Raw genomic sequence first — 12010 nt, forward strand, 5'->3', positions numbered from 1 at the left:
AAGTATTTTGTAATTGTACTCCATTGCAATTACAAGTTACATTGTAATTTAATTGAATGAAGATCTGAATTATAAATTACAATATGATTTAATTACAATGTAATTCAATTACTTTGTAAATATAATTCCTGGAGTAATTCAATTGTAATTCTGCACAACTCTGTTCTTACGCACTAACAGTAAAAATGTGTTGGCAAGTAAATCAGTTTCAATTTGCTTACGGAAATTATAATACCCGAAGGTTTCCATCTTCGTTTTAAACGCTGCAGATTACTGCTCAACGATTATACTGTTTCATTTTCCACCAGATCTGTTCAGTCACTTCGAAGAACAATATTAAAGATGGCATACACGAGTACTAGTGTACATATGTAAGTACCTGGTTTCGAGAACATGGCTATTGTACACAGACAACGATGGTTTGAAGAAACGGCACAAAGGACAGGAAAACCTGAGACAAATGTAACGGGGAAGAACGGGGAATTACTACGTTCACCGTTATTTGTGTCTGTCGCCATAAGGGACGATTTACCGCACGTGCCAACACCGTTTAATTGTTTACTTTCCCTTTCATTACAACTGCGCACATACTTGTCGCGGGATTTACCAGCGCGTTACATCTGTGGAAGAATATTATAGTATAAAAAGCGATGCAGATTTTACATCCATCATCAGTCTTCCAGCTTCTCTTCAAAGTAGAACGGAAATCTAATCGATAACTGAAATGGCGAAATTCTACATCCTTGCCGCTTTTTTGTTTGTGGCTGCTGCCGCTGTCGTCGCCATCCCCGTCGGTAATATACAAATTTGTCTATTTCATTTTATACGTTAATTTAACATAATTTCTTAAAGTACCTTACGATCGCTTAAATGTTGATGCGGCTCTAACTAAACGTAATTAAAAAAAAAATAATTGGATTTATTCGTTAATATTTTATTCATTATTCTGAATAATGTTCGGCCAACACTGTCCGCATTTAACGTTCCATAAATTCCAGACGAAGAATACGAACCTCTCGAACTCGCCAAAGTTGCGGAAGAGCGTGCCGTTACGCAAAGAAGAGTGACCTGCGATCTTCTCTCGATCAAAGGAATCGCCGAGCACAGTGCTTGCGCTGCCAATTGTCTCAGCATGGGCAAAGCTAGCGGTCGCTGCGAGAATGGTGTCTGTCTCTGCCGCAAGTACGTTACTTTCTAAATATTGATAACACGGGGACAACTGTCGGACATTATCAAACATTTATCAAACAATTTTTATCGATGTACAAATCGCATACCTTTAGGCGTAAACACGCGTGATCCAATTTAACGCATTGTACATTAACTTATCTATTGGAGATCGATCACTGGCACGAATCAACAGCCAGATTCTTCTCGAACTTTGCACAGCCAATAGTGATACGACCCTTGAGATCTATAAAGTAGATAAAGTATGTATCCGATACTCTGCTTCCGTTCCGAGTGTAAAAATAACTAGTTAATTGACAATACGCTGATTCAGTTATCGAGTATTTCTAATCTACAGTTTTACTGCAACAATTTTCAGAGAGATACGGCTTGCACTGCAGGATGTTGTAACGTTTATTTTTTTCAGGACTAACTTCAAAGATCTGTGGGACAAGTGATTCGGTTGAATCAAGTTTCTTGTGTGACCACCGCCGAGGATCGATGGAATTTTTCTACGTAACCTGACAAAGAACAACAATGCTCTGCGAAAAACAACGTATTACACGGTCCTATTTTTGACCAACAAAGGATCCTCGAACATTGAAACTTCCATTGGCCTTGGACTTCCGTTTTATGTAACAACACAATTTTGTTTAGACAATAAACACTCTATATGGTGCAGAAACACGTGTTCAATAAATATTGCTTACGCTTCCGAAAATCGACCTTCGTCTTTTTCTAATTATCTTTGACTTGGTAACCCAGAAATACATTGCTTGGTTTAAAATTTCTTACACTTTCGTATCCTCTTATACTACAATACTTCAAAAAAGACATTTTCTTAAAATACCTCGATAACTAATGATTTTTTAACTATTGTACCGGAATACTTTCTACGTAGAATGACGAGAGATATCCGTCTATATAAAAAGTATGCATTTCCATTAAAAAAAATAATGCAATTGTTGAATACACGTGCACCATTGCACTTCTAAAAAAAACATAATCCTACGGATGTAGTATGTTCTCTGAAGGGTCATTCCACGCGAAATCGGACACTTTTTGAAGTATGTATTGTTTTGTTCAAATTTGAATATGTTGTAGTCACTAGTGACCTATGAACGAATCTCAACACTGTAAAAACAGTGTCACCCTTTTTTTTTTGTTAATTTGTAACAGACCTGGCTGCGCCAGGCCTGTTCCTGACCGCACGCGCCCGAATCCGAGCCCCCGAACACGACCGACGGATACCGAGATCCGCCGGTACCCGCGAGCGCCCCCGCGAGCCCCGCATCACCGAACCGATCTTGGCGGGAACCGGAACCCGCCATGATGCGACACCGGCGCGCCGGATGCGTGACGACACCGGAAAAGCCGGCCGCGAACCGTACCGCACCGCACCCCCTCGCCCGGCAAGACGAGAGAGACGAACCGGAAAACGGTCTCTTGGGTTTTCCGCCGTCATAGCGATCAGTCGGATGATCGAACCGTATTCCCCAGCCGCCGATATCGACCGCACGGATACGCTCGAATCCGCGCTGTTCCGACGCCGAGAAACCGCCCGCCGATTCTCGCGGAATACTATTTTACCCGCGGGTCTTATAACCGCGAGTGTGCCGAGTTATTCGCGACCCGCGAACACCGATCTACGCCGCTGCGTGCCAGACCACCTGGAGAGCCGCCCCGAACGCCGAGCGATCGAGGACCGGACCCAGGGTAAGTACCTTACTTTCCCGTTAACCCGATACCTCCGCTTCCGCCCACACACCCACGGAGAGCGAACCACCCGCAGCCGGCCCCTCGCCGGCCGTCCTGGGGCACGGGCTCTCCGCCCGCCGAAATTACCCTGGTCCGGATACGCCGCGGCGTACGGCCACGACCCCGTCGTGATACGAGTCACGAACCGCGACCGCCGACCGCCGAAATGCGAAGCCGGGATAGTCGCGAATATTCCGAAGACGCGTGTTGTTGATCACCCGTGCCCGACCGTCCGCGTCCCGCCGTAACCCTCGCGTTATCCCGTCGTGAACCCTGGCACGGCGAGCCAAATCCGGCCGCGAGGAATCCGTTGTGACGAGATCCGCCGGGAAACGGACTCGTTACAAATTTATAAGACTAAAACTAACAAACCGATGAGAATAAGTTTTAGGAGCTTATAGCGGAAACATAAGAATATCTACTAAAAGTTTTTTTCACCATTTATTTTGCGATAGTTTTAAACAAATGCAATGCTTTCATAGCAGGGAAGTTTTTAAAAATTTGAAGAAATGAGGACATAGAGCCCCAAGTGTTCTTATTTGTTTCACCGACCCTTGGCTGAGTTGAGAGTCCGCGAAATAGATAATGCGCGGGATCGCGTACGGAGAGAGAAGAGGAAACGTTCGGAAATCAGCGATAGAGAACACTGGGAAGTCACCGAATCTAGTCTCCAACAGAGATTTGACGGTTTCACCAATCGTCTTTATTGTTCTTTACACCACTGTTTTACAACGGACGTCACGTATGGTCAGGTACCACGAACTCGCGCTCCCGATTATTTTCGCAGAGGAGAGATTATCGTAACCACTGGTTTCTCGCAGGGGAGACGATACCAGTCGGTTTTAAGGATTCGCTCGAACGTAGACTTCGCGTGTCCTCGCAGAGGAGGTTACAACGGAACTGTTTAAAATTTGGCAGGGGGCCTATTTACAGAAGTGATGGGTGCCCTACTACCTTCATACCCGGGAGCTCGCTTCGAGGTGCTGAAACGACAAGGGGGTTGGGTTCACGGTGCTCGGACTCGACAAGACCGTTTGAACGCGTCTAACATATTCTTTCTCTTGAGAATACTATTCAGATTTTAGAAATATCTTAATTTTATCTTTGCATATAAATTGAAAATTTAATTTAAAAACGCTACGAACTTTCGTTCTAACCCGATATTATGTTAGATATGGTTGAATCGGAGAATTAAATACTGTTAAATGATTACCAAATCAATTGATTAGAGTGTATGATTATCGATCAATTTATTTGCTTCAACGAACCTTCTGATAACTAACCCTTCTTGCGATCACAATTATATAATTCTCTAGATAAAACTTTAGGTCACCCCACCCACTCTTCGGATAGAAACAAAATCGGTATATAAAGACCACGAGGCAGGTGAACAATTAAGTAGTAAACAGATTACAATCGAACTTCTACAACATGAAGGTTTCACTTTTCCTTGCTTTCTTCTGGTTGGCCGCAGTCGCAGTTACGGCTGCTTCCGCTAAGAATATCGAAGGTGCGTTGACTTATTAGTTAAAACAATGTTTACAATTATTTGCATCACTTGTCAGAAATAAAGAAAATTATAACGATTCGCTAATATTCGTGTAGAAGGTGTTGTTTCTCTAAAAACTATTATACTGTTTCTTAAAAAACTTAATTGTTAATATCGAAATTTAACCCCTTGCCTTAGGATTTAATTTCCAACTGTGCGGGCCAAAAGCGACACCAAGGTCGGTCGCGCGCAGGGACATACACAGCTTGACTGAGCGTTCGAAACTGTACAAATCGAAAACTTCCTATGATTTGTATATACACGTGCGCGGTACAATTAACTTTGCAAGATGTTTGATAAATAATTACGATTACTTGATTATTAAACAATAAATATTCATGTTTGGCCCGATAGACTTACGACGCCTCTGAGGCGTCTTATTCATGTTTGGCCCGATAGACTTACGACGCCTCTGAGGCGTTTTATTCATGTTTGGCCCGATAGACTTACGACGCCTCTGAGGCGTCATTGTAAGCTAAGGGGTTAATATTGTAACGCGACGAGGAACAATAAAGCGTCAAGACCCCTCGACACCCCCCCTCCCGATGTAACAGAAGAATTGCGCCGAGACAGCAAGGCCGGCGGTTCAAGGGGAACCGCGGGGTGTGGAACCTTCTAGACCCCTAGTAACGCGTTATTGGTAAAGTTAGCAACGAGTCCGTATAAATATCGGTAGATTACCGCGGAGCGAGCACTCTTGCTGCACCTGTGGGAGAGGACGAGGTAAGACCACGGCCGCCCACAGGATGGGAGAGTACGGAAGCAATGCTATCGGACGCCCAGCAGCCCAGGAGAGGACAGTGGGTTGCACCTGGACGCCTCTCTGGATACATGGGAAAGGACGGCCATGAAGGCCGGCCGCCTGCCGAGAGGAAAGAACAGAGTAGCTTCCTGGCCGCCTGAGAGTAGGGACGCCTGCTTCCTCTGTACGTTTCGGAGAGGATGGCCATGAAGGCCGGCCGCCGAACGGACATGAGAAAACCGGCGAAACCGCGTCGTTGTCGTATTCCCAGAGGGAGAGTACGGTTGAAATAAACCGGATGGGCCCGATAGTGGTATCGCGTATTATATAAAATCTTTTATAAAACCATTTGTTGCTAGCTTTCTCTCACTCTCTTGAAAGAATCTAGTTTATATTACAAAACCTATCTCCCATCCTTTGTACTAACATTTGGGAAAATATATCCTGTGTCCCCAGATATTCCGACTCCTATTATTCCGCAAGCATCCATCGCAAACCTTACATTACAATATATTAAATTACTTTAGTTGCTTCAATCACCTGTTCTTCGGGTGAAATTATTTATTATTTTATTTGAACGATGTAATCGAAATAAAAAATTATTGAAAAATAATCTATTCGATTCACACGTCAAATAGAAATAAAATTTTCACGTTATTTGTATGATAACGTATAACAGAACGTATAATAACATCGTCGTCTTTAATAACGTATTTAAAATAATTCATTGTTTCAAATAATCAATTGTTATGTAAAATGTGCCCAACCATGGCAGCAAATATATCTGATTTTTTTTTCTTAATACACAAGTATAAACACTACTTACAATTATCGCGACAAAGACGGGGAACTGTAGACTTTTGCTTACTCGTACATATGTTGCAGATGTGCGAAAATACGACACTGTTGTGGCTTGAGGCAACCGAAAACGGAGATGCTGTACAACCATTACTCGTCTGTCAATGGGGCGGAGATTGGCTTTGCGATAAGAAGTGTAGGGAGGACGGTGCAAAGAGTGGCCGTTGCGACAGTGATGACAGATGCATTTGCTGGTAAGTATATATTCTCTTGAACATTATTACGTATGAAACATATTGGTATTTCCATGATTTGTAACGTATTTTTTGAGTAGCCCAGGTTGGGCCAGGGCAGCTCTGGAGAACCTCTGATCAACTCCAAGGTCCTTCGCCCTTCTGGTCCCGGAGCACTTCCGCTCCCTCCTGAATGCGCACCTCGACTGACTGAGCGCGGCCGCCGAGGTCAGGTGCGCGGTACGCGGTGCGCATCTCCCCCACCCCAAACTAACTTCGCTAGATTTCGATCGCCGCGATAGTAATTATTGATAACTTTGATATTTCTGTCTGTTTAATGCTTATAACAATTACCTTCGCCAATGATGTCGACAAACACTCCCTTGACCATCTTGCCATGTAATTATTTAGTAAAAATAATTATACAGGGTGAGTCACCAAACGTTAGCACCTCAAATATCTTTGTTGTTTCTAAAGATACGTAAAATATGGTAAGGACAAAGTTGAATGGTACAATGGGGCTGACACGATGCAAAAAAAATTTTGTTTTTACGTCATTTTCTTTGAGATATCAAGGTCACCTTGACTTTTTTAAATGGAACCACCCTTTTTTAAACAGCTACAATGATAGTCCCTTTCATTAGGAATTCAGTGACTATAATTAGTCCAAGGTCATTCAAGGTCAAGGACAGAAAAAACGTATAAAACTAAAATATGGAAGCAGAATACGTTTATCACGGTTGAGACTTGTAGCAAATAGTAAACATACTATGGTCGTAGTTAAAGTAAACATACTAAGGTCCTTCAATGTTATTCAGCATTCTTATTTACTATCAGTTTGTTTCCAAACGCGATTCCGCTATGTTATATTCGATGACTGAAAAGTGTGATATGATCACGATTTACTGTGAATGTAGAAAAAATGCAGTGCAGGCCCGACTCCTTTATGAAGAAAGGTACCCCGAGCGAAACACTCCTTCTAGACATACTTTCACTAATACGTACAGGTTGTTTCGAAGTACTGGAAGTGTACATGCAAGACAGTACAAACGGAAGAATCCCACGACTAATGAAGACAATGAAATTAATATTTTAGCAGCTATAGCTGTCAATCCTCACGCGAGTACGAGAAAAATTGCCCGGGAAGCAGGCATAAGTCAAAGTAGCGTAATACGAATTCTGGCCCGACATAAATTTCATCCGTTCCACATATCGCACCATCAAGAATTGCACGGGAATGATTTTCAAAATAGAATTAACTTTTGTCAATGGGGATTGCTTCAAAATCATTCATTTTTTTCTAATGTCTTGTTTACGGACGAAGCAACATTTACTAATCATGGCTCAATTAATCTACGGAACGCCCATTATTGGTCTGTGGATAATCCGCACTGGCTGCGAGAAATTGATCATCAAATACAATGGAGAATAAACGTGTGGTGTGGTATTTTGAACGACAAAGTAATTGGACCATATTTCGTTAACGGAATGATGACGGGACAGAAATACGCTCAATTTTTGCAAGAAGATCTGCCAATTTTGTTAGAAGATGTCCCTTTACAAAACCGCTACGATATGTGGTACCAACATGACGGTTGTCCTGCTCATTATGCACGAGTAGCAAGAGAAACGTTGGATTCTCGATATCCGAACCGATGGATTGGACGAGGCGGAACAGTTTCATGGCCAGCACGTTCGCCTGATTTAAATCCACTGGATTTCTTTTTTATGGGGTCTGCTAAAAGAGACCGTGTTCACGGATGCTCCAACAACAGTTGAAGATATGCGTCAGCGTATCATCACAGCATGTACGAATATCACGTCGGATACACTTATCAGAGTTCAACATTCCTTCAGAGCTCGTTTACAACAATGTATCGACGCAGACGGCCATCATTTCGAACATTTATAAAATACAGGTATTCTGCTTCCATATTTTAGTTTTATACGTTTTTTCTGTCCTTGACCTTGAATGACCTTGGACTAATTATAGTCACTGAATTCCTAATGAAAGGGACTATCATTGTAGGTGTTTAAAAAAGGGTGGTTCCATTTAAAAAAGTCAAGGTGACCTTGATATCTCCAAAAAAATGACATAAAAACAAAACTTTTTTGCATCGTGTCAGCCCCATTGTACCATTCAACTTTGTCCTTACCATATTTTACGTATCTTTAGAAACAACAGAGATATTTGAGGTGCTAACGTTTGGTGACTCACCCTGTATATATAGATATATACAGGACGCGTATGTACAATGTCGGGAACGTAAACACGACGAAAGAAGCGCAGATAAGTCTAATAAGACGCACACGAAACTGAAACGGCGGTTATGCCTATTTACAGATATGTACAATCAACCTCTTGCATTCTAAGAGGCGGTGTCGATGCGTCTCACGATGCAACGCTGTGATTAAGATTAATCGGACGGTAAATCGATCGGAAGCACGCATAATTTAACAATGGGTCGCTTATATTCGGAATTAGCGGTTTTCACCGTGACAACGCGCGTAATTCCATCATCGCCTGGGTGACAAGCGGAGACGCGACCAAGTTCCCATTTACACGGGGGTAGATTCGCATGCCGCAATAAAACTAACTGTCCGACGGTAATATTCGACTGAGGGGTTTTCCACTTGACGCGTTGTTGGAGACCATGCATGTAGTCATGCGACCATCGGTGCCAGAAACTTTCCATCATTTGTTGGAACAATTGCCAACGCGAGAGGCGCGATTCCTTTTGATCGAGCAACGATGGAACCGGTACAGCGGTTAAGGCGGATCCGATCAAAAAGTGCCCAGGCGTTAGTGCACAATAGTCATCGAAATTCTCCGACGCCGCGGCGAGTGGGCGGGAGTTCAAACATGCTTCTACTTGACAGAGCAAAGTCGAAAATTCTTCGAAGGTCAATATATGGGCTCCAACAACCCGTTTGAGGTGATATTTGACGCTACGAATGCCGGCCTCCCACAATTCTCCGAAATGAGGAGCGCAAGGCGGCGTGAAGTGCCACGTGACATTATCGGTGGCTAGTCGATTGAGCATTGTAGGATCGCGAGTGGCTTCTCGAAATGCCGTCGCGAGTTCTCGATTCGCGCCGGTAAACGTTGTGCCATTATCTGAGTACAGGGCGTTTGGAATACCGCGCCGAGAGCAGAAGCGGTTGTACGCGGCAAGGAACGCTACAGTCGAATAATCGCTAACAAGTTCTAAATGAACGGCTTTGACGACCATACAAATAAATAAGGCGATGTAGGATTTGCGAGAATGATGTCCGCGACCCGGAGATGTGCGTGTTTGAATTAGGCCGGCATAATCGAGACCGCAATGCAAAAACGGACGAGACGAGCGCGTAACTCGAAAATCCGGGAGGTCTCCCATAAGCGCGCTTTGTTGCTTTGCTTTCTCGCGGACGCATGCAACGCACTTATGAAGAAGGGCTCTTACTATTGGACGCGCGCGTAGAATCCAATATTCTTGACGAAGAATGCTCAGCGTTATGACTGCTAAGAGTGGATGCGACTTAACGATAATCGGATGTTTTTCTTGCTCCGATAACTTTGCGTTTTTTAAACGTCCGCCCACGCGAATTAAGCCGTCTTTGTCTATATATGGATTAAGGGAGAGCAGGGAGCTCTTTTTGTTGAGAGGACGATGTTGACGAAGAGACTGAATCTCTTCAGGAAAAAGGTCACGTTGTATTTGTCGGAGCCAGAAATTCTTTGCACCTCGGATTTCTGACGCGTCGAGAGCTCGGCTTACAACGCGTAAACGCGAAACGGGACGTTTCCGAATTCGCTCGACGAAACGGAAAATATACGCGGTGACCCTTAATAATTTTGGCCAGGATGAAAACCGGTCACGTAGCTCCCACGGTGTACTAAGCAGTACAAGGTTAACAGAGAGGGTCGGACGTTCCTCCGCGCGCGCGTCAGGCGATGCGACCGGGATGTCAGCGGTTTGACAGGAGCGACTTTAGATTTGGCGGCGAGAAGAGACACGACAATATGACCGGACGAGGTGACGACGCGCAGATACACGACAGCGGCATAGGCGACGGTAGATGCGTCGGCGAAGCCATGGAGTTCGCATGAGGCGATATCGAGATTTTGGTGCGTCCATCGAGGAATCGCAAGGGACTTTGGGGCAGGTAATTCCGCATTATATATCGTCCAGCGATCGAGAAAGGTTGATGGAAGTGGGGCGTCCCAACTGCATTTTTTCAACCACAGCTGTTGCATAAGAATTTTGGCATAGACGGTGGTGAGAGTGACCCAGCCTAAGGGATCGAAAAGGCGAGCGATCGTGGACAGGATCGCTCATTTGGTGCCTGCGGAATGATGGGGAAGCGTCACGCGGAAGCGAAATGCATCGGCATCTGGACTCCAGGCGACTCCAAGGACTTTCATAGTTTCGTCGAACTGTAATATTTTCTCAAGCCCTGTTCCACGGTCATGCGGACTGATGTCGCGAAGAAGATGTGGGGCGTTGGTCGTCCATTTATGCAACTGGAAGTGCGCTTTGCTGAGCAACGTGATCAACTGATTACGCGTTTCGGTTAAACGTGACTCGTCGGACGCGCCAAAAACGCAATCATCCACATAAAGATGGTTTTGGAGGACGCTCACGGCCAACGGAAAATTTGACCCTTCGTCTTCGACGAGTTGTTTCAAGACCCGAAGAGCCAGGAAGGGGGCCGGTGATGTGCCATAGGTTACGGTCAACAACTGATACCGATCGACGGAATCAGACGGGGACGACCGCCATAGGATACGTTGATAACACTGTCCAACACCAAAAAAATTTTGCAATACCTGTTGGGTGATTCTTATACACTTTGTCATCCTAAAACCGAATCTGAAAGTAGAATTGCTCCATCACGCAACGTTTTCGAAAAATTTTGGTTTTTGTAAAAATGCCCGATTTTTATACGAAACAACGTGTTACGCAAAAACTAAACATGCGAGAAAGTTCAAATTTGAGTCAAGAGATAGAGGGGACTCTCCTCTACATATTCATATAGTCAATTATATTTTTATGTACTTCCTAATAGTTGTAAATGGTTGTTAAAGTTTGAAAATGTGCCGACGCGGGTACTTTGTACGCTCTATTTTTGTATTTATGTGAAAAATCCTTTATCTAGCAGGAATTTACTATACAGGAATGCATTCTACAGACATTTCTGGTAAAGAAACCATTCACGAAAAGTATTTGGTTCCCTTAATGTACGAGAAGGATCAGAAAATGTTAATTCACAGCGTGTGCGCGACACGTTCGCGCCAGACGGCCATTGCAGCCTTTTCGCGACTCGCCAGGGCCGTCGCTATGCGAGTTGTCGACGTTGGTACCACTCAAGTATGTCTTTGCTTACTATGCTTAATTAAATACATTTTTTTTTGTCTTTTTGGGTGCCAATCATTACAAAAGATTATAAAAATACGAGTTATATTCACATTTCATTGTGGAAATGCTTAATAAAGAAAATTGAATACAAAAACTTACCTATTTCAGATGTAAACAAATTAAAAATGTTTCCGCCTTGCTTGACGTTTGTTCCTGGTATCCCGATTTTCAATAATAAGTGTCCAGCAGTAATCAGCAAGCATCCGCACATAAGTCTTTTCCTTTGTAACGTTTTTCCATTGTTGAAATATCTTGATGAAAGATTAATGCTGGAATTGTATTCCTTGTTTTGATTTTAAAATAATTTCGTCATGAATATAACAAAAACAGTCCGGCTGATTTATATACCTCCGCGAGATTT

The 12010-nt window shown here is 43.6% G+C and overlaps 1 protein-coding gene across 1 annotated transcript; it reads left to right on the forward strand.

The window, feature by feature from the left end:
* Positions 1 to 643: 643 nt before the first annotated feature.
* Positions 644 to 1892, forward strand: LOC143363570 (defensin-like). The gene is made up of 3 exons (XM_076804140.1): positions 644 to 794; positions 999 to 1182; positions 1595 to 1892. The coding sequence occupies exons 1-3, from the start codon at positions 725 to 727 to the stop codon at positions 1623 to 1625; spliced, it is 285 nt and encodes a 94-aa protein (XP_076660255.1). The 5' UTR covers positions 644 to 724; the 3' UTR covers positions 1626 to 1892.
* Positions 1893 to 12010: the final 10118 nt, after the last annotated feature.

The sequence above is a fragment of the Halictus rubicundus genome, unplaced genomic scaffold (assembly GCF_050948215.1).
Source record: "Halictus rubicundus isolate RS-2024b unplaced genomic scaffold, iyHalRubi1_principal scaffold0059, whole genome shotgun sequence".
Taxonomy (NCBI): domain Eukaryota; kingdom Metazoa; phylum Arthropoda; class Insecta; order Hymenoptera; family Halictidae; genus Halictus; species Halictus rubicundus.

What these genes read in the sequence shown, in the direction of transcription:
- LOC143363570 (XM_076804140.1), top strand. Translation starts at nt 725, where the DNA reads ATGGCGAAATTCTACATCCTTGCCGCTTTTTTGTTTGTGGCTGCTGCC. An exon ending in TGTCGTCGCCATCCCCGTCG is followed by an intron (nt 795 to 998) that starts GTAATATACAAA and finishes CATAAATTCCAG; the next exon opens with ACGAAGAATACGAACCTCTC. An exon ending in GGTGTCTGTCTCTGCCGCAA is followed by an intron (nt 1,183 to 1,594) that starts GTACGTTACTTT and finishes TATTTTTTTCAG; the next exon opens with GACTAACTTCAAAGATCTGT.